Here is a 23,713-nt window from a genome sequence, read left to right on the forward strand (position 1 = left end):
TAAGATCGATAAAAGGTTTAATCCACTTTATCAATATCACTTCTCATAATCTGTATAATGCTATTTCAATTAGAACTTACCTATATATTTTTAAACTAGTTGCTAATTAGTAGTGTACAATGCTAGAAATATTAGTTATGAATCAACCATCAACTCAATATCCTTGTACGAGTCCACAATGACCACAAGATGATAGTTGCATATAAAGAGTAGATGCTCAATGTTTTCTTCTTATGAAATTCTACAGCATGAGCACTTGGTTGGGATAGCAATCTCCATCTTAACAATCCTAGCATCAAAAGGTATTTTGTCCTTTAATGCTCTCCATACTAAAACATATAATTTACTTGTACTTCAAATATTTCTTTAGTCCTATCAAAATACAACTATCTAAGGTATTTCTTAAGAAAATAACATAAACTATAATATGAGTAATGACACTAAAATATTCAACCAAAAAATAATAATAATGAAATCACGTAAGATAAATATTGCAAATTAACAAGTCATAATGAAAATGATCATAATTTTAAAGTACTAAATCATGCTAAAATAAGTTTAATAAGTATTAGTTACATGACTAAATATTAAAGGAAATTAAATTAAATTAAATTATGTATTTGAATTGTACTAAACCAATGTAAAAACCAAAGAACAAATATTCAATATTATTGTCATTCTTAGTGTTGAATTGATTTTCATTTTGCATTAGTATTAATTTAATTTTGATTTAAGCTTTATTATAATTACCAACATCTGTGAACTATAATCTTTATTGAACCATTTAAAATTCTAAGTTTCAAAGAAATAATATATTAAAAGATAAAAACTATGAAAAAGTATAAGAAACATTTAAAAATTATATTAAATTAAATATTTTTTATGTATAAAATAAAATTTTAAAATTATATATAATGTCAAATTAGTTTGATCTCGAATTAATTTTTTTTAGTTAAAAACCAAACCAACCCAAATATAGTCGAGTTTTTTTTAAAATATCAAACCAAGTCAAACCAACCACTTGTCAAAAAAAATTCTCAATTTGTGGTTTGGTACAATTTTCGATTCGATTTTGTACACCCCTAACTGCTTGTAAAGAGTAGATAGTCAATGTTTTCTTCTTATGAAATTCTACAACATGAGCACTTGGTTGGGATAGCAATCTCCATCTTAACAATCCTAGCATCAAAAGGTATTTTGTCCTTCAATGCTCTCCATACTAAAAATTATTGTAGTATGCTCATGTCTGTTGATGGATATACAATCATCGAAACAACCCACTAAACCATCAACAGAAACAGGTCAATTGACATACATAAATCTACATAGCAACACGATATAAATGTCAAATTAACATTTCCATTGTCCACTACATCCCTACAAGTTTTACTCCATCAAACATGACTGAGAAGCTGAAATTGTTCCTAAATCAAAATACAAGACTACTAATATCAAACCAGATAACAGAGAAAACATGCTAACACCAAACTGTCATTTAAGTCAAGAGACAACAAAGTTAAAGCATACGACCATTTCACTCCTTGGTGGTTTTGTTTATGAGTGATTTGTGAATGTGAGGGATGACACCACCACCAGCAATGGTCCCTTTAATAAGGGTGTCAAGTTCCTCATCTCCACGAATGGCCAGCTGCAAATGCCTCGGTGTGATCCTCTTCACCTTCAGATCCTTGCTTGCATTACCAGCCAATTCAAGAACTTCTGCTGTTAGGTATTCCAGAATCGCAGCAGAGTAAACAGCTGCTGTAGCTCCAACTCTTCCATGGGCTGCAGTTCTGGACTTGAGTTGACGGTGAATTCTACCCACTGGAAACTATAATCCCCAAAACATGTCCAAAAAAAACAAAATCATATCAAGCATTATTCAACATTGTTTGGGGGAAATACTATACTAATAATCATTAAGGGCTTCTTTTCATTGTGCTAAATGCAATGACAACAAAAATGTCCTAGTAAGAAACTCATTCAGGATGACATATACAACCATAACCTTAGCCGAAAGACGTCAGTAGAGCAAGAGAGCCACATTTAGTATTATCACTTGGGGAAAATACATATTTTGCACCCAAAATTGTCCAGTAAGTCACTTTACACACTCAACTTTGTGTGCATCCCCTTGCCCCATATTGTTGCCCAAAGTGTCCCCAAAACCTCCCTAAGTGGTGAGGATGCAGGAGCAGGGGGGGGTTCCACTTTCCTAAGGGGGCACGAGAAATGGGGAAAAAATAACTTCAAAATGTACTAAATTATACAAGTGTTATCTTTTAACTGGATGATACATAACTAATAAAACTTAAATCTTTTTTATGGGCTTTTGTTCCTTTGATTTTTTTCTGTTTCTTATTTTATTCTTTTTTTTATAACCAAGAAATCCATTTGTGACCCGCCGCCCTTTGGACCAATCACAGCCTTCTAAACTCAGTGGATAATGGGCCCGCCCCTCTACCCTTCTCCACTTAAATACCGGGCTTCACTTTGCATGGTGTGAGACTTGAACCTGCGACTGAAGTCACAAATCCTCCACCTTTTGCCACTCGAGCTAAGGCTTTGGGGGCTTTTATTTTATTCTTCTCCTCAACCCTCCCTTTCTGGACACCATAGTTGATTCCACCATGTCACCGCCTACACTTCCCTCGTTTCCAACTCCAACACATTACTTCCATTCCACCAGAACCTACAACCATTTCACATCTGTCATGACCACACCACATGCCACCACTGCCTCAAATAATACAGCAAAACCCAACAGCCACTACGCATTCTCAGGGATTGCTTTCACTCTCAGATCTGGAAGCCAAATAGAAAGAACAGCAAAATGGAGTTGTTTGGGCGAGTTTGGGGAGAGTATCAAAATCTAAACATGGTAAATGTAGGAACATGAATAACAAATCAACCGACAACCATAGTCAATGAAGAAGAAACCCAAGATTTCCTGGAATCTGGATGGGCGTACCAAGCTATTCTTGGGGTTGAATAGTTTGTTTGTGGATCAAAACCTATGGTGGTAAATGAAGGTTAATCATAAGAATAATTTGCAGCCGTTTGTACCAAATAAAAAGTTGAACTGATGAGTGAAGGATTCAGATTTCATTGATTATGTGGTTGAATTGGAATTGACAGGAACCAATCAGACTGTATATGAGATTATTTAGGAATTTTAAAGGTGAAGTCAGAAAAGCAATGTGGTTTGGTGGTTTAAATTTCCATTATTTCTAGTGAACATAAGTGAGAAAATGCAAAAACATTCATAGAACTGATTAGGATTTTCTGAGGTGGAAGTTGGCGTGGAGCATGCACTTCACAGATAAGCTTAAAACTGGTTCAAGGACAAACAAGAGGTATCAGTTCCAAGTTAAACAAGAACAATGACATAAGAAGTTTCCCTCAAAGTTTAGGTGTTACAATGCAAGTGACTTTCCTGAACAACTTTACAACATACCCAATGTAATCACACAAGTGAAGTTCAGGTACCCCTACCTATAGAGGGCAAAATATGTATGTTTCCCTATCATTTATAAAAATTAATATCACATGACTGAGAGAACATTCTATTTGCAGCTACATAGATATCACTATGCTATTGTAGTATGTTTGTTATACAATTTGCACATTCAAAGATGAGATTCATGCAAAAACTGAAGAGTTTTTGCTATATATCAACAATCTAATTTACACCTTCAACAACATACTCAAGACTCTAGAGCGTACACATACCTTACCCCTACCTCATGGATATAGGGAGGATGTTTTCGAAAGACTCTAGACTTAAGCAACACATAACATGACAGCTTGAAAAAGACAATACAAAGCTAGAACAATATGTAGCAAATAAGACAGCAAATAATAGAGAAGTTGTAACAAACTGTACAAAACATAAAAATGTGAAAACAAGTGCAAGAAACGTGTAGTAGAAGTAATAAAAGAACAAAAATCTACATGAATAATGCTAATACTATACCAGCCCTGTTGGGGGAGCAAGACAACCCTTAACTACATTCTACCTTAATTCTCTAACTCCACATACTCTTATCTAAGGTCATGTCCCAAGTAACTGAAGTGTATCATGTACTGTCTAATCAACTCTCCACAATACTTTTGTAATGTACCTACCTTTACCCCTCATTAAACAAACCTATGTTAGCCTACCACACATCCATAACGAGAGGTCTACACATCTTCTATTCACATATCCAAATCATCTCAATCTCACCTGCCTCATCTTGTTCACCACAAAGGTTAGTCTTATCTTGTCCCAAATATCTTCATTCATATTCTTATCTCTCTTGGTATGCCCAAACATACACCTCAATATCATCATCTCCACAACATTTAGATGTGTTATTTAGCCCTACGTAGAAATTGAGACACAAGCTAATTACATCACAAAGGACAAGTAGGCAGACTGGAACTTCACAGATAACATCAATTGTATTTATCTGTCAAACTTGTCCTAGTATATGTACACAAATAAAAACCGCTAATAGATTTTGACTAGGTAAATTATATCCTCAAAGTTAACTTAGAAACAAAAGCAACACATCCACAAACACGATGAGATAGAACAAGCAACCACAATATCAAAAAGGAAAGCAATTTTCAACCAGCTTTAACTTAAATTTAGCAACCTCCCTGAAACCCAACAACAGAAAACTGTAGCCAATCTAAATCTTTACGACATTGGCTTGATGCCTTTCTCTGGGAAGTGGAAAAATCAAATTACCTGAAGACCAGCTCGAGATGACCTAGAAACTGGCCTTTTCTTGTCTTTCTCCTTGTTAGCTGCTGCTGCTGCAGCTGCTGTTGTCTTTCCTGCTAGCAATCCTTTACCACCTTTCCCCGCCATCTTGTAATAAACCAAAAAAACAAAAGGTAAGTATTTGTGTGGTCTTTTCTCTTCAATCTTGAAGAGGATAAACCCAGAATTTGCGTCAACGATAAACCCAAGATGAAGTAAAGAATAAAGATCTGACTTTTCCCCGTAAAATCAAATAATTAAACTCAGATCTTCCATATACCACTAATTCTAACAAAACCCAACAAACAACTACAAAAATCCAAACACCGAAAAAGGGTTTTATGAACAAATCAAAAGGAGACAACCCCCAGAAGAAAAAAAACGGAAACCCCACAACGAACAACGAAATCAAGAAGATACCCAAAGAAAAAATTAGGGGTTTTACCCAAATCTCATTCACCACCAAGTAAACTAGTAATTAAAGAGAACCCCACAACGAACAAGGAAAACAAGAAGTTACCCAAAGAAAAAATTAGGGTTTTTTACCAAATCTCATTCACCAACAATCAATCAAACTAGTAATTAAAGAGAGGAGAAGAAAGAGAACATACCTTAGAACTTTTGGGCTAAGCAGAGAGAGGAGAGAGCAAAGGTTTTTTTTTTTTTGAGAAGATAATAAAGAGAGAAGAGTCGTCAGATCTGTAATATTAAGTGCCACATTTTATTGTAATTTTGGGTTTTGTTTTGAATGGTAAGTCTATTTGCCGCCTACAATTTCCTTTTGGGTGGGAATTTCTGAAATTTTTGGACTTTTTGGGTTTCAAAATTTTCGTTGCCCTCCTCTTTTATTTGGGGCCTGGCCCAACCCAAACCTTCTATAAATAAAAAAATAAGAAAAGGCCCAAAATAGTCCCTCATCTTTGACTTAAGACTTAGAGTCCTCCTTGAGTTTTCACCTTGAGCATTAATAGTCTCTTATGTTTACAATATTGGTGCACTTTTGGTCCTCTTTCAAAATTTTGCCTATTTTTTAACATTGATTTTATTCACAAAATAGTCCCTCATCTTTGGGTTAAGGTTCAAAGTCATCCTTGAGTTTTCACATGGAGCATTAATAGTCCCTTATGTTTGCAATATTGGTGCACTTTTTGTCCTCCTTCAAAATTTTGCCTATTTTTTAACATTGATTTTATTCATAATTTATGTATGGAATGTTTAATCGTCATTTTATATATTTAGTAGAAATAATAACTACATATGAGAAATTGTGAGAAGAAAATCACATTGTTTTGTCTAGTAGAAATCATATTGCAGGTAAAGTCGAGAGGTTCATCACGACGATTTCACGTGCAATAATACATTTTTTTCTTTTCTTGCAATTTCATATGTTAAAATGTTCTTAGTTTAAGCTGCAGTAATATTTATACTGAATAGAACAAGGTGTTCTCTTCTAACCTTCTCTCACATAGAGTTATTATTTCTACTAAATATATAAAAAGACGATGGACATTCCTTACATAAAATTATGAACAAAATTAATGTTAAAAAATAGGCAAAATTTTGGAAGAGGGCCAAAAATGCCAATATTGCAAACATGAGGGACTATTAGTGCTCCATGTGAAAACTCAAGGATGACTTTGAGTCTTAACCAAACGACGAGGGACTATTTTAGGCCTTCTCTCAATAAAAAAATCTCAAACTATGCATCTGATTTATATAAATCGCAACGATTTGTATAAATTGGATATTTGTGTCTATAAAAATTGCATTTGTATATGTATATGTTCTTTGTGTTAGGCTAGAGTGGCGAGCAAGACTAGGAGAGAGGCGATCGAGAGAGGATAGAGAGTGGAGAGAGGTGTATTGTATATGTATATCGGTTAAATAATTGTATATATGTAACTACTACGTATACGTATCAATGACTGTGTTTGTATATCTGCATAAAATTTGAATTTCTATACAATTGAATCAAGTTAAAACATTTGTATTTGTATATCAAATTTTTCTCTCGCTTTGTACAAACACAAATTGTACATTGTATTTGTATAATTTGTATTTGTATAAAGCGAGAGAGAGAAAGACAAAAGAGAACTGGGCAAGGGAAGATTTATATTAGTATTATTATAAGCGTATGGGACGGAGAGATATGTATTTGTATTTGTATATACGGTCTCTCTCGCTTTATACAAACACATTTGTGTTTGTATAAAAGTGAGAGAGGCAAGGGAGAGAATTGAGAGTGGCGAGTGAGATTCAGATGAGAGAGGCGAGAATGGCAAAGTGTTTGCTACGAATTATAATTAAATGAAACTGTATCTATATCATTTATTTTGAATTAATAGTTTGCCATAATGCACAATTTTTCCAAAAAGAAAAACTACAAAATTAGACATATTTCACTGTCATATTTATTATTATTATTATCCATTCTTTCAAATATTATGTATTTTACCATTAATTAAGTTTTTTTTTCTATCATATATTGAGAAAACTACACTTAGATACATATATTTTTGCTACCGAATACACCAAAATAGGCAGAGAGGCGAGCGATATGGGGAGGGAGAAAGCAAGATTCTAGTGTGATTCGCATATATCTGGGATACTAGATACACATGAGAGTGGTGAGTGAGATGGGAGAGAGGCGATCGAGATTTGTATTAATCTCAGATACATGCAAATCGACTTGAATATAATGTATAAAAAAAAATTACACTTAATTTTGAACCTATGTATTTGGGGATACATGTGGTCAAAATCAGGTGTTATTTGTTCTAACTACACTGTATCCAGGTGGATTCGCATGTATCTGGGATACATAGACAAATCTTGCTTGCCACTCTCCTCTCTCGTATTTGGTATTCTAGATACATGTATCTGGGATATATAGACAAATATTGCTCACTTCTCTCCCTATTTTAGTGTATCTGATAGCAAAAAATATGTATCTAGGTGTATTTTGCTTGAAATATGATATGAATTACTTAATTAGTGAGATAAAATGTAATTATTTTAAACTATGAGGAGAATTAGTAAGTATAGTAGAACTATCTGTGTGATAATTAGGTAGTTTATCGGACTCATAATTATCAAATGTAGTACTTAATATTTTTCATTTACCAAATATAGCTAGAGTTTTGTTTCAAATCATATGCAAAATAAGGCTTCCTATCTCACTCACGATTTCATATATATATATATATATATATATATATAAATCATAGCCTTAGTTTTTAACTTCTGGCCATAAACTGATTTCTTGGTGGCAAGAAACACGTAAAACAATTTAGAAAACAAAGGAAAAGGTTGAATGATGATATCGATTGGTTAACAATAGCTCAATACCAATATCAAATAAACTTTCAACCATCTTAAATTATCTGTCACTTTTTTTTTCTTACACGTTTCTTCATTAAATATTAATTATGAGGAGTTCTTATTATTTTGTTCCTATTTATGTCTTAAATATTATCTCTCTTTAGTAATATTTGTTTTATTTATGTGTTATCGCATCACCCTATTAAGGTGTTTTTAATCTTCATAAATAATTATTATCAAGTGTAAAATGAAAAAGAATTATTCATTTTGTCTTGAACTTCTACAATCACAAATACTTCCTACGTTTACTTTTATTTGTTTTCAGTTCAAAATTTGCACGTCCTTTAAAAAATTATGATTGATATGAATATTTTATCACAATACTCATATTAATTAATGTTTAATAGTATTTCTTGCAAAATAATTCGGTAAATAAGTAATTTATTAATAATATTAAGGATAAAACGTGAAGATCAACAAAAATATTTTTCTCTTGATATCCCAAAAGTAATAAGTAAGCTAGAGTTAAAATATATTTTTAATATGCGGACAAGTAAAAGTGAGCGAATGAAATAATTTAAGATAATTATTTTTTCTAAAAAGAAAAATACGACATATAATTTGAGACAGAAGGAATATATCCAACATAGCACATTGCACCACATGGTCATATTTTTAGTTTACACTGCATAGCTAATATTTTTTTTCTGAAATAATAATTATACACCTGCTCCCACCCGATGTCCGGAGCCCACATTGGAGCTCCGATTAAATCCGGATCGCGCTCTGCAGGGCCTATTCGAAGGCGGCGCTCCCAACAAGATTTTCTCCATACCCAGGGCTCGAACCCGAGACCAAGCAATATATTAATCTTTTATTAATACATATAATAAAAGATGCGTATACTCTCTTACAATTTTTCGATTTGGATTTATCTTCCTTGGTCGAGCTTTGTGCTCATTAGTGTTCATATTGTTAACTTGATGTTTCCTATGGTGTACTCACCAGATCGTGATCTGTGTTTTTTTTTTCTTTAAAATTTGATGTTATGGTAACGTGAATTGTTTTGAACGAATTATATATTAAAATATTTATAAATTTGAGAGGATTTCATATTTAAAACTTGAGACTGTTTAGAGGTGAGTTTGAGTTGTCCGGATTGAATAGTCAGTGTATTCTTCATGTATAGTTAAGCTATATTCAACTTTTTGAGTGTATCATAATGTATAATCAGTATATAGCTCATGTATTGGTTAACTATATTCAACTTTTTAAGTGTATCATATTGTATAAATCAATGTATATATTCTATGACTTTTTTTTATAAATAAATAAAACATGACTACATTTATCGTAAACTTATTGCTTTTGAAACTATCCCTATCAAATCTCTCAAACATTTGAGGGATATCCATATATTTTGTAAAAAAACTCTAAACTATCACCAAACCTTTTAGGTTCCATTACATTTTCTTTTCTTTATACCAATTCATAAGGAAATTGAGACCTAACGGCAACTCTTAAAAAAGGAGTGACCCAATTTTCCTACAAAGGATAAGAAATGAGTTAGGCTCAAACTCAACTATATATCACGAAAAAAGTGAAGTGGAAAATAAAGAAAAGCAAATGATAAAATATTTTTTATTTTTTAAAATAAGCAGATTTTAAAAGTTTGACCAAAAATATGTTTGTTAATAAGAAGCAAACTACGTTGTCTATCATGTTATCAAGTCGGAATATAGAACAAATATAGAATCCGAATATTAGATTTGAAGTTAAAGCATCAAAATTTAAAAACTTATTGATAAGAAGCATTTTAAGTTTTAACTCATTAGTGAATCTAGTTAACATGGATTAGAATTAATCGAATCATTAAACTAAATGATGAACAAAAAGAATCTGAATTGCTTTGAGATCAAGGGAAAAAATATTCTCTTGCAAAACCAACTAAGTCAAGCAATGTATTTTATGAAAATGACTTTGTTTTACTTTTTTCTTTCTTTTGTTCTTACACTTGTTATTGTATGAAAATGACTTCATTATTTTATTTTATTTTATTTTTGTCTCAAACTTAACAGAAAACGCACAAGTTGAAAATGTAAATTAACATATCAAATATTGAACAGACCAAAGAAAATTGTGTGCACCTACAATTTGGTACTAATTAAGATTATGGCCGTCGGGGTGTCAAAAGATGTTGAAAAACAGACTGAACCTAATCGAATCAATTCGATTTATGTTACATTTTCATTAAAATTGTATGTTTGCAACAAATTTTAAAGTGACAGAAAATAAATTGCAATCACAAGAAAATAAATACAATTTTGTTCCTCCTTTTAATTCTTCTCTCATAAGATTTATCCAATGATTCGAGGGTGTTAGTGGCGTATTTCTCGAACTAGAATGATTTGGATTTGATCTCTTTATGAATATTCCATGAATTTGTGAAATATTTGAGATTTCGATCTCTTTACGAAATATTCGAGATGCCTTTTCAAGGGAATATAGTGTCATTTATATAGGCATGAACTAGGGTTTAGGATTGAGTAGCCTCTAAGAATCCTAATTGGAATTGAACACACCTTATAGAGTCTCAACTCGAATTGAACACGTCTTGTAGAGTCCCACAAAATTTCAATGTCTACACCGTAAACTTTTATTCAAGTGTATAACCGTCCTGAACAATTGGGATGGTTATTTTAATTTATAAAAAATTGATTTTTTTTCAAACCGAACAAAATAATCTTACATGTATGTAATTATATTTTGTATATTAACAATATGTTAAATTTAATATATAAATATGTTTTATAATATAAATATAATCTAGGTCCTAGGTCTCTAGTGACTAGACGACTTTGGGTCTTTGCTCTTTAATTAACCTTTACTTAATTAGGTTTAAAATTTAAAGATACTGTGATAGATACTCTATCAAACAATACAACAAAACCTATGCAAACACTCCTATTAAATATTTAAGATCAAACAATACGACAATAAAGTACATTTTTGTCTTCTTGGTGAAGAGTTAAAGTGCTTCTTCAAGAACATATTTGCGAAAGATATATTTTAATAGTAGTATATTTTGAGGTGATATTTTAAAAGTAAAAAAAATGAAAATTAACCGAACCGTACTAGTACCGAAGAAAAACCGATATGATTTAAATGGTTTTAGAAAATCTAATTTTGATTATATATTATAAAATATCCAAAAAAATAAAATGATATAATTTTTAAAAAATAACCGACTAAATCATATCATTGCCACCCTAATTATGGGGTAACTAAATTTATGAGTTACATAAACCTTCAATCTTAATTTAGATAACTTTATTTTATATAAAAGGGAATAGTCTTTTATTAACTCACACCCAAAAAATCATAGAGCTCTTTGATGTCGTTAGACTTGTTCCACAAAGAAAATCTTTCCCGATATAAAATTTGGGAAAAAAGGTCTGAAAAATATTCTAACTTAGGCCGAAATTGTTGTTACGATACCAAACTTTATGGAGGACCTTTTACCCCCTGCACTATTTAATAGTGTATTTTAAAGGTATATATGTGCCCACGTGGACACATTACTATTTAAAATGATACAATATTTATGATATCCACGTAGGCACATATATACCTTTAAAATACACTATTAAATAGTACAGGGGTAAAATGTCCTTTTCAAAGTTTGATATCGTAACAACAATTTCGACCAAAGTTAAAATATTTTTTAGACTCTTTTCCCTAAAATTTGCTATGATTAGAACAATATTTTATTTGTGCATAAATTTGTCCTCGGATGACAATATCTTGTTGAAAATGAATAAATTTAAACTGTTAGGACTTTTTTTACTCCTCCACCGGAGTTTCCAATTTTTTTCTTCCTTGATGACTCGAAGACATAATCTTAACATTAAAAGTGAGAGGTACTTACTATCCGAACCACTACTCCCTTTTTATCCACTAGAAATATTACTTGTATGCTTCATGATGTTTATATTATGAAAGTGGAAACTAATACTCTAATAAAGTCATGTCATAATGGGTTTTGTGCATTTTTAGACAGCTCAAGGGAGTAATATTTTATATATTGAGTATGAATATATTTTTTGTGTAGTATATAATATACACACAAGTACATAAATTTTATATATTTAACTAATACCCCTAATTAATTTCAGTTTATGAACAAAAAAAAGACATAAATATAAATCATTTGGATATCATCATCAACTTATTGAATGCATCATATTGTTTTTTTCATCAAAAGGGTCCATCAAAGACATTAGCTGCCTTAGTAATAAAGTACATGTTAATTTACGTATCTTCTCTTTGTCTGTTATTTTATATTAACAATGTAATTAAGTATCTAAAAAACCAAAATTTCACAATAATCTAACATTGATTACACCTTTCTAGGCACTCTAAGCCGAAAGAGATATTAAGAAAATGACAAGGTAACTTTCAAAATTGTCTTGTTCTTAGTTCATATACTTCATCATACTCTAGTCTAGTCATAACGATAAGTTTGAAATGAAAACGAGATCGGAGAGGGAGGAGAAAGGCAAGTGAGATTTAGAAGAGAGAAGTGAGAGGGGTGAATAATGGGAATTTTTTGTAAATAGCCACTAAAAACAACTTAATTAGACTTTATAGTTATAGTTTTCTAATTACGATTTGTAGCTACATGTTAAAGGAAGGAGAGAAGCGAGTGAGATTGGGGATAAGGACGAGAAAGGGAAGAGAGTGGAGAGAGGTGAATTGTATTTATATATCAATTGAATTGTATATGTATATCTGTCAAATAAGTATATATATATTATTGATATATGTATATAATTTGTTATTTAATGAGTAAAATTGAAAGAAGAAGGAGAGAGGCAAGCGGGAGAAGACAAAGAGCGGAAAGAGCCGATTCAACTTCCCTTCTTTTTTAGCACTGCTCAGTCAGTTTCATCTTAAGATTAAACCTAAAATTATTTTAACTTTTACCACCAACCAAGTACATCAACATTGACTAGGACTAGCCTTTACAATTATAGAAATTAGAAAATGAAATATTCTGATCTATTTTTTATTTTTATATTTATATTTATATTTTATAATTTTAATAGAGAGAAACAACCGAAAAAGCTTACAGATGCCTTAGCTCACACCACAAACGTGATTTTGCTCCTGTTCAAAAAGCATCACGAGTTACAACATTTTTTCAGATAAGCCCCATTTTCGTCTTTTTCCGCGTCATTCCCACTAACACGTGTCTTTTCCTCATCAACTGAACCGCAAACATGCATTTCGCCACGTATTTTAGTTGGACCAGATATGCCTACGTGGCACAACCCCTCTTCCTCTTTTTGGATTTTGTTTTAAAATAAAATGCACCCAAAATTCTCTCCTGATCACCGCACTAATACTCCACACTCCCACACCTTTATTACCTTTCTCTCTCTAGGGTTTTTGTTTTATCTTCATCGGTCATATCGCCGGATATGATTTTTCCGGCAATCGGTTTTGTTACTATGGAATGTTGGTGTGATGACGTCATGTCGTGTGTCCGTCGCGAATACGGCGAGTTTTAGCCGTCGTCTCGTGTTTGTTGTACCTTAAGCAAAAGATATAAAAGACTTTTAGGCTTAGCAGTGTTTTCAAGTTATTACATGCTACAATACTAATTTTCTACTCCAAATAATGGTTTTTTGACGGTATAAAAAGGTAATTTGAAATCGATTTCTGTTTGAAATTTTGGAAGATTGTAAACTTGAATTTCTAGTGTAAGAATTTGTGGTTATGCCTTTTCCTATGAAGATTCAACCTGTTGACTTCACTACTGTGGAAGAATCGAGTCGATATGACTCGTTTAAGCCGGTTCCCAAGTCACGGTTCAAGCGGCTATTTGAGAGGCAATTTTCAGGGCTTTTGAGATCATCGGCGCCGGAGAAGCTGGTTACTGGTGAGGATTTGATTGGGAATAAGAAGGATGCGTCTGAAGAATTCGAGCCGAGTTCTGTTTGTTTGGCTAAAATGGTGCAGACTTTTATTGAGGAAGGTGAGGATAAGCATAGGTGCAATCGGAGCCGATGCAATTGCTTTAATTGTAATGGAACTGAGAGCTCAGAGGAGGAGAATGATTCAGTCAATTGCTTCGGTGAATCAAATCAAAATTGCTGTAGCGATGCTTGTGAAATTCTCAAGGTATTGCATGTGCTCCGGCCATGTTCTGCTTTTAAGGCAAATTTAGTCTCTAGTTTCCATTTCCCGGTTCTGAATATATCTAATAATTGTCTTTGCACCAAACAAATAGCTATCTTTACATACAATTTTGTAATTCAGTTACTATGTTGTTAATTTTTTTTCCATGTATGCTGTAAATTTCCGTCGGATGAGTATTTTTTATCAGCATGCAGAGTCCGTTCTGTCATCACAAAGTTCTTATTTTTTTGGTGCAGAGTTTGGTGTCTTGTCCTTCCCTCCTTGAAAGGAACGTCTTGGCGGAAATTACAAAGATCATTGAGAAAAACAGGATGGTTAAGCGAAAGGCCAATTTCATTCGAAAGATGGTTGTTGATGGCCTTCTAGCTATGGAATATGATGCCTCCATCTGCGAGTCTCGGTGGGAGAAGACTCCTTCAACTCCTGCTGGTAAATCCGCAATCTCAACACCACCACATATGCTGGGTTTTTTCACTTAATAGTTATAGTTTATTGCTGTGTTGTGTATAGGTAAACTAGAAAAATCCATGAATTTCATCCTTATCAGAGTGTAGACTTATAAATTACTTTAGTTTGCTAAAAGATTTGTACACCAGTAACGGTGAATAGCCTGAGTTGTTTTCTTTGAGGAATTGCCAAATAATTACAAATGATGGAAATGGAGCAGAAAGTTTCAAAAAGACTCATATAATAGGTACCAGTAAGTAGTTCATACATACAAATCAATCATATGATGATCCCAAATATTTAGAGGTTATATGATCCTAGTGATAAGAAACTTGGTCTTTTGCATAGGAGAAAAATCAGAAGCACTTCACTTTCTGTTTTAGGTTTTGAAATGTCTCTTTACCTTTGAAACTACTTATCAGTCTATCAGTTACTGCTTGCTGTAGGCTATTCGCTTTGGTTGCCTTTTATTCTTTGTTCTAATTTATAGACGAATCATATGTTTTTTTGCTCATTTTGGGGTTAAGAATTCAGCAAAAGTCGGAATCTTTTATGCAGGAGCTTATGAATATATTGATGTGGTGACTGAAGGAGAAAGACTTATAATCGACATCGATTTCAGATCAGAATTTGAAATAGCAAGGTCGACTAGGTCATACAAATGTCTTCTCCAAGTTTTGCCTAACATTTTTGTAGGCAAAGCAGATCGCCTTCAGAAGATTGTTCATTTGCTAACAGAAGCTGCAAAGCTGAGCTTAAAGAAGAAAGGGATGCCTTGTCCTCCATGGCGTAAAGCTGAATACGTGAAAGCTAAATGGCTGTCTACCTACACCCGTATGACACCAGTTCTAATGCCAATAGCATCAAACTCTGCTTCTGAACCTGGCACTGCTTGTAAAACTAAACAAGAAGCCATAAAGGAAGAAACTTCAGAAGATTCTCGCGGTGAGCTGAATCTGGTTTTTGGAGGAAAGAGCAGTCCTTTGGTGGAGAACAACCCGAAGAGTGCGAGTACATCATCTCTATTTGCCTGTGATGATGAAAAGAACGTGACGGTAAAGCTAGGTGATGTTTTTGGAGGAAAGAGCAGTCCTTTGGCGGAGAATAACACCAAGAGAGCGAGTACATCTCCTCTATTTGCTTGTGATGATGAAAAGAACCCTATGGCGCAGCTAGGTGAACCACTGGAGATCAAACCCAAGGATTCAAGCAATTGTACCAGGAAGATAACTGGTTTAACTTCTCTGATTGAAGACCACACCTAAATTTTGACCTATTTCCTAACCTTTTTGTCTACTGTTGTTGCTTTTATATGTTTCGAGCTGAAAACCCCCCGTGTGTTTTAGTATTTGGGGCCTTATTTGAAACTACGGACCAACTGCCTACTGGTTTGCCTCGGCGGTCTCCCTTCGCATTTTATAGTAAGGGTCTATGAGTCCATATCCACTAATACAAACTTACATAGTATCAAGAGACTAGTAAAGGAGAACTGGTAATTGTGTTGTCAGTTCAGTTCTTGGATATTTTTCTACAAAGTGTTTTGCATAAGTGTTCATCGTAGCAAACGCTTGTTAGCTTGTAGTATGTTTACTGATATAATGAGAATAAAGTCTGGGACTATTGCTGTATAAGCTTCTGTTTATGTACCTTCTCTATACATTGTGAGTCCTCATTTTCTGGCTGTTTGATGTTGAAAGTTCATCGTGCTTGCTCTCTTCTTTATTCATTCAGGTATGGGAGAAACCAAAAATAATGTTGGATACTTTTTAAGTATTTTCTTATCGTCCACTAGTGTAAGTGGCGACTAGTGAGAAAGAGACATGAAATTCTAGTAGGTGCAGGGGAATATAATTATTACTGCTGGCTAAAGTCTGATGCGTTGCGTAGAATGGAGGTGCAACTTTACTCCATAGTGAGCTATTTTATCAACACTTTCGGTGAAATTTTACCTTCCCTTTTTGTCTCACAGCCTAATGCGTGCGTTAGCCGTTAGGTAAAATTTCACTACTCTTGGTCCAATTTTTCCACTTTTAACTCTTTTATCTTATCATAGTAATGACTTAGACTGGTAATCTTTGACATTGTTAGGATATCTCTCTATGTAAAACAATTTGATTTTTACAAGTGTATATATAAGATATAAATCTTGACTATATTAGTAATGGTGTGAAGTGTAAACATGAATTGTTAGTAAGCTATTTGAGTTGAGGCACTCAAGCTATGGCTAAGTGGTCTATGAGGTGGTTGAGAACTCTGAGGTTTCAAGCTTAAAATTGCAGTTGAGACAAAAATCACTAAGTGATTCCTCTATTTGTCCTAGTTTTGGTGGATAGAGTTACCTGATACTGGTGGGAGGTTAAGGTCTGCAAAAGTTAGCTCGGATACCACGGTCATTAATAAAAAGAAGCTATTTGAGGTGAGTGAAGTGCAGTTCAAATATCATCGAGTGTTCCTTATTTCTCTTGTATTGAGCTAAATTTCTTCAAAAAATTAATCTTGTTTGAGAGGATTTAAGGCTAATGAACTTCAACTTTAATCACTTCCATTTTTACGATTTGATATGAGTATGGCCCGAAATAAAATGTTTTTGATTAAACAAAAAATGGATATTGAAGTTAAGATATTTGATTACAACTAAAAGTGTTTAGTTAGCGTTTGATCATAGATTTTAGAAGTGACCTTGAAATTTGAGCAGAATATTTTCAAGTTTTCAAAAATTGACTCTAGTCAGTTTTTGGGATTTTTACTCATAAAACTTCTAAATTTTTTTCAAACAAAATATATCTCCAAATACAATTTTAAATTTTAAAAAATATTAACTTTAAAAAACTGAAATTTTCAAGTCTCATGTTATTGTCAAACAAGAGCTTAGTGTGTCGTAAAGTCATACTAGCATTTTGGGCTAACAACTCAAGCCATAATCAATTTTCGTACTATTCATTTTTCATCATAGAAATCAAAGCTAATAATGGTACTCTCTCTAATTTAATATATAAATGAATTATTGGAATGTGACATATTCTTTAATCAAAGAGTAATTTGTGATGTTATGCCTTTGATTCTTTTCAATTTTTTCTTAGAAATTGAGAATTTCATTATTCGAAATTTAAAACTAATTGAAAATCCCATTAAAAAGAGTTTGATTCTGAAAAAATATATATCCTAATACATTCTCAAATTTTGAAAAAATTATTCATTTTAGATCAACAATTCATTTATATTAAATTAGAGAGAGTGTCATTTATCCTTTTGGTGACTAAAGTCTCTAATCGATCCATTAGTCGTGGTGCTTTAGGCACTAAAAGAAATTTCATTTAACAAATGGATTAGGTGCCGTAAAATTATAATATTGAGGTAATAATGAATTAAATCACTTCATTCCAGATCTAGAACGTGTCACTTTTAATGTATAAATATAAATATATAAAAATTATATAGTATAGTTTATATAAAGGGGTGATCTTATATACTCGATGGTTTAATTCTTTTGTAATTTGCAGAGAATATTATGATTACTCCTGGATTAAAAAAAAAAGCTGCTGACTTGAGGAATTAATTATTTGATGAATTTCCGTGTTCTTTTTGTCGTGACCTGTTATTTTATTATTAAATTTTATAATAAAGTTATTCTGCAACTTATTCAGGAAAATTGTTGTCTTGGGCAAAGTATTTTTTATTTTATTTGTTTAAATCAAGTTACTTTTGGTTTGCTATGGAGAAGTTCTTAATTTTCTTTTGACTTAACATATTAATTAACTTCTTAAATTTGTTAAAATATTTAATTTAAATTAATTTTTAAACAAACACTTTGAGTTTGTTTGATACAAGGAAAGTATTTTCTTATTTTTTTTTTTTATGTTTGATTGAATAAAACTTTTGACAAACACTTTCTATAAAAAAAATAAGTTGATTAAAAAATTATGAAAAACAATTTCTTTAATGAAAATAGAAAAAATAAATTTTATAAATGACGTTTTATGATTCTAACCCTTACCTCTCGGCTCTCACACCACCTAGAGCCCCACTCCCCATTTCCTCAACCCATATAGTGATTTTGAGAAAAATAAATCACAGTACTATTCAAATTCTAAAATTAAAATTGGTGACATTTTAAATCACAATATATATATGGACGCAACAAAATTTTGTTAGAGGTCATTCGGTATGAATTAAGGATATAAAGGACAATAATTTCTGATAAAATATATAATTATTTTATCCTACATTTAGTTAGAGGTATTAATTAATTTTAGAATTATTTATCATATGTATATTTTTATGAACATTTCAATCCTCTTGAAAACCTAACTCTACAAATGGCAAGTTGAATTATGAGGTATTTTCTACAGTATCTTTTTTTTTTCTTCCAATTTTGATTTAAAAGAAGATGGTAACTTAGGTGAGCAAGAACAGTTATTTGAGTGTGACTCTTCACAAAAATAGTGTGTATGAGCAACATGACAATGACAACCATATTTTACTTTTGTTAGTTACTATATACAAATTAAAGATGTCATTAGTTTTGTTAAACACTCAATGATGTATTTTATGGTCAATAAAAAATACATGAGTTTTAAAATTCAATAAATGTAATATTAAGTGGTTTCTTCTATGCATTAGCAGATAAAGTTACTCAATAATTGATGAAAAATATTTAATAATACATAATTAGTAAAAGATAACAAATACCGATAAATACCATCATTATTTAATAGGATTATCTTATCAGCTCTAGTTGATGCTTCAATTCGAGAACAAATTACTCCCTCTGTCCAACAATAGTTGTTCATTATGGATTTGACACACCTCTTAATACGAAACTATAAATAGAAGGATAATTTTACTATATCACCCTTTGAATATAATAAATACAATGTATTGAAAAATGTAATAAGAAAATGACTATAATTAATGATATGGGTAAATTAGAAACTAAGTGTAAAATAATCCATTAATTTCATAAAGTGAAAAAATATTGTTGAACATCTCAAAATAATATAATGGACAATTATTGTTGGACGGAGGGAGTATTCATCATATATATGTTAGTTAACAAAAATATTAAGATCCATCCCTAATTTTTTATGTCGATTTTGTAATTGTTGACAATTACATCCCAAGTAATGAAATTCTCCACTATTATTTCCAAGAAAAGAAAGTAAAACAAAATAGGACAGTGGTCCTAAGCAATATATATTATCATCGATTTAATTTGTTTTACAATTTTTAAAAATCCCTTTCTTTTTTTTTCTTCTTAAACTGCCCTAGTCTTAGGTCGGTGAAAAAAGGTCCACTAGGTTACTATGCTTGCTTTTATACCATTAAAAAAATTATGATACAGTGAATATAACCGCTTTTTTTTTTTTTTTTTAATTATATTGAATTTGAGATTTGTGTATGAAAAACTCATTCATAGGACATAAAGAACGCTTCTTTTAGAATGAGGCCATACACACAAAAAATTAGATTAATCGAATTTTAATATGAATATCAGACATCGAGTGTGTGGAAAAATTAATTTGCTTTTTGGTTTGTTTCTACATGACATATGATTGTCTTTATTCGAGTTCACTTCAACCACCTAGAAAAGCAAGGGTTGCTGTCATTATTTTTCTTTAACGTGTTTATTACTACTTTACTTGCTTTTGACATTTGATTTGTTAGTGACTAAAGTAGGTGAGAAAATACAAATGGTCTTAAAAGTATATCAATTTATAACAAAACTTTAACCCTGTTATACCATAGTCCATAAACTATTAATAATCCCAATTGTTAATTCATTATTTAATTAAGGACCTTCTTTTGATAAAGGTAATATTTATTTATATCTATCTATCTAACATTAAAGAAAATTAGAGTATTATTTAAACACGAAAATAGCAAATGATTAACATATCAAGTTTTCAAGTATTAATCCTTTAAATTTAGAGTGGTATACAGTTAACTACAATTTTCTGATAAACTTCATTAAGTTATATCTTTCTTTCTCTTTTTGGTCAACAAGTTTTGTTTTTTTCCACTCGGTGTCCGGTACCGCTTGAAAGTCGTAAACGCTACCTTAAGGCGACTTTGTATTCAAGGGGATTTGAACCCGACGGATGAAGGAATACTTACTACTCCACCACAATCCTTTGTTGGGTTTTGGTTATTAACAAGTTGTTTATATATAAATATACACACATACACATTAATTTTTGTCTAAACAAGATTTTCTGAACACGCTACATTGTGAATGCAGGAAGGAACGATCTTCAATTTTATAAAAGAATCAAAAGGATTAGTTTCTTTTTTATAAATAAATAGAATTAGGAGTAGAAAAAATTCTACTAATAGGATAGGAAAAACAAGACAATTCAACAATTTTTTTAGTAGTATCTAAGAGTAGCAACGGACCATACAAGGCCACTATATCTTCTCTTGTTGCCTCTATTTTTTCCTCTTCTAATTTAATTTTGGTGGGAATGTGCCATCTCTAGGCTCACTTTGTCAAAAGTTTCAAATAATTGAAAGATTTTGATTCCCACATGTTAAAATTCACTTTCCTTAATTTTAACTTTTTATTTAGTAGTTTAGATTTTTAAGGAAAATAAACATATTTGTATTAGACTTAATACCTACGATTGCTATTTAACTTGAACTCATTTTATATTTATGTTCTACAATTTTGGGTGTATACAAATAGACATTGAACTTATATAAAGTTGAACAAGCAGACAAATGAATTCTATGTGGCATAATATAAGTAGGACACCATGTAGAACACATGATGTCACGTAAAACGCGTGTGTTTATTTGTTCATTTTTTTGCAACTCAAAGCGTCTATTTGTAGATATTCAAAATTGAAAAACATAAATGTGAACTGAAGTCAAATTAACTTTAAATATCTATTTGTACATATTCAAAATTGAAGAGCATAAATGTGAAATGAAATCAAATTAATTATGCATGCCTTTGTATTATTTTATTACTTACAAATAGTGATGTATTCTTGTATTTTTAATTCAATGCAAGAATTAATTACTTTCTCTTTATGAGATAACTTATATACTACTAATAATGAACAATAGTAAGTTATTATTTTATTTATTGCATTTTAAGAAATATGTTATGTCAAACATCTAATTATTAAACTAGAATTGTTGGGGTACTCATAGAAGAGAACCCCTCCAAAAATTGGCGTATGCCACTAGTTGCAATGCTCACACGGTATTCTTTAGTAAAAGGCGAAAGAATAGTTCGCTTTGTGCTCACTGCGTGGCTGCGTGAGATTTGCAAATGATCTGTGCTGCCTTTTAATATAGCGATAATGTTTGTATTTACTCATTGTTCAACGATGTGGTACGTACCACTCTTTTTCTATTTTTTCTTCAGCTTCTTCACTAGTCCTTCAATATATATAGGCTATAGCCATAATATATAAACATGACTCTTAACTTGATTTCTATGGATAATTATGTCTTTCAACTTTGAGTGTGCACAAGGAGACACTTAAACTTGTATAAAATTAAACAAGTAGACACACGTATCCTACATGACATAATATATGTAGGACAACATGTAGGACACAAAATTGTCATGTAAGACGAATGTGTGCATTTGTTCAATTTTATACAGCTTTAAGTGTCTACTTGTGCACATCCAAAGTTAAAGATCATAATTGCTAGCTGACGTCAAGTTAAGGGTCATGTTTATGTATTTTATATATATATATATATATATATATATTGAGATGTTTTTACGTAGAAACGACTTAAGTTGTCATGTATAATTTTCGTCTGATTAATTTACCATTTGATTTTGCTTCAGTTTTCTAGTGATTCTGAAGAATAATATATGCTCACAACCTGATCGATGAACAATTAATCCGAGCAACTTTGGGCGAATCAAATCTTTATGCGATTCAAATTTGACCCAATCCTTTTTGGGAAAGGACACATATTTTAGAAAAACCTTCCTTAACTGTAATAATTTTATATTATACAGAAGTGATGCTAATCTTTAGGTAGTGCAAAGGAAAAAAAAAATGGGACATTATACTAGTGTATTTGCAGTAGCATTATATTTTCACCTAAAATTCTAACTGACACATTTGTTTTCATATCATTGATTGAATTCAATAATGTACTCCCTCCGTCCCATTTTATATGTCACCTTTTTACTTTGCACTTGCATTAAGAAATGATGTAACTTTACCCTTCTACCCTTATTTAATGTTTTCTTAAGTCAACTTTATAATAAATGATGAATACATTTTCAAGATTAATTAACTATTCTATCAAGGGTATAATAGTCAAAATATAGTAATTTATGCATAAATTTTATAAAATGACAAGTATTGTGGTCCAGTTATTTATAGAAAGGGATATATAAAATGGGACGGAGGGAGTACATTATTGAATTCAATCAATGATATGAAAACAAATGTGTCAGTTAGAATTTTAGGTGAAAATATAATGCTACTGCAAATACACTAGTATAATGTCCCATTTTTTTTTTCCTTTGCACTACCTAAAGATTAGCATCACTTCTGTATAATATAAAATTATTACAGTTAAGGAAGTGTAACACATAAATTCATCCTTAAGCAAACTAATTAGTCAGAAACAAAAGAATAAAATGTAGGAAACTCAACAAAAAGGGATCGACTTAAATATGAATAGGAAATGAAAAATATATATTACTAAATGGACACTGTAGACATGTCAAAAAAGTTATTGAGTTTGGTCCATACAAAATTTGAATAAAAGTTTTTAAAAAGTTACAGTCCAATACTTTTGGGCCATCTTGTTTACAAAACATTTGGACAATATATTGATAGCATACACTTTATAATTTATATTAATATACATATATTATGCATATAATGTATATAAGTATACATAACATATACGCACCATATACGTACTATTGAATGTATATATAGTGTATACTTTGGCTATGTTTGGCAAATTAGATGACTGAATAGTATATATTAATAGCTATTCTTA

General features: G+C 31.4%; 2 protein-coding genes across 2 annotated transcripts; one reads left to right on the forward strand and one right to left on the reverse strand.

The window, feature by feature from the left end:
• Positions 1-1,288: 1,288 nt before the first annotated feature.
• Positions 1,289-5,472, reverse strand: LOC102604745 (probable histone H2A variant 1). Its single transcript, XM_006349671.2, has 3 exons — positions 5,365-5,472; positions 4,739-4,861; positions 1,289-1,831 (listed from the first exon to the last, which is right to left on the reverse strand). The coding sequence occupies exons 2-3, from the start codon at positions 4,859-4,861 to the stop codon at positions 1,535-1,537; spliced, it is 420 nt and encodes a 139-aa protein (XP_006349733.1). The 5' UTR covers positions 5,365-5,472; the 3' UTR covers positions 1,289-1,534.
• Positions 5,473-13,452: 7,980 nt separating this feature from the next.
• Positions 13,453-16,367, forward strand: LOC102605085 (uncharacterized). Its single transcript, XM_006349672.2, has 3 exons — positions 13,453-14,260; positions 14,515-14,707; positions 15,284-16,367. The coding sequence occupies exons 1-3, from the start codon at positions 13,856-13,858 to the stop codon at positions 15,988-15,990; spliced, it is 1,305 nt and encodes a 434-aa protein (XP_006349734.1). The 5' UTR covers positions 13,453-13,855; the 3' UTR covers positions 15,991-16,367.
• The last annotated feature ends 7,346 nt before the right edge of the window (positions 16,368-23,713 follow it).

The sequence above is a fragment of the Solanum tuberosum genome, unplaced genomic scaffold (assembly GCF_000226075.1).
Source record: "Solanum tuberosum cultivar DM 1-3 516 R44 unplaced genomic scaffold, SolTub_3.0 scf00110, whole genome shotgun sequence".
Taxonomy (NCBI): Eukaryota; Viridiplantae; Streptophyta; class Magnoliopsida; order Solanales; family Solanaceae; genus Solanum; species Solanum tuberosum.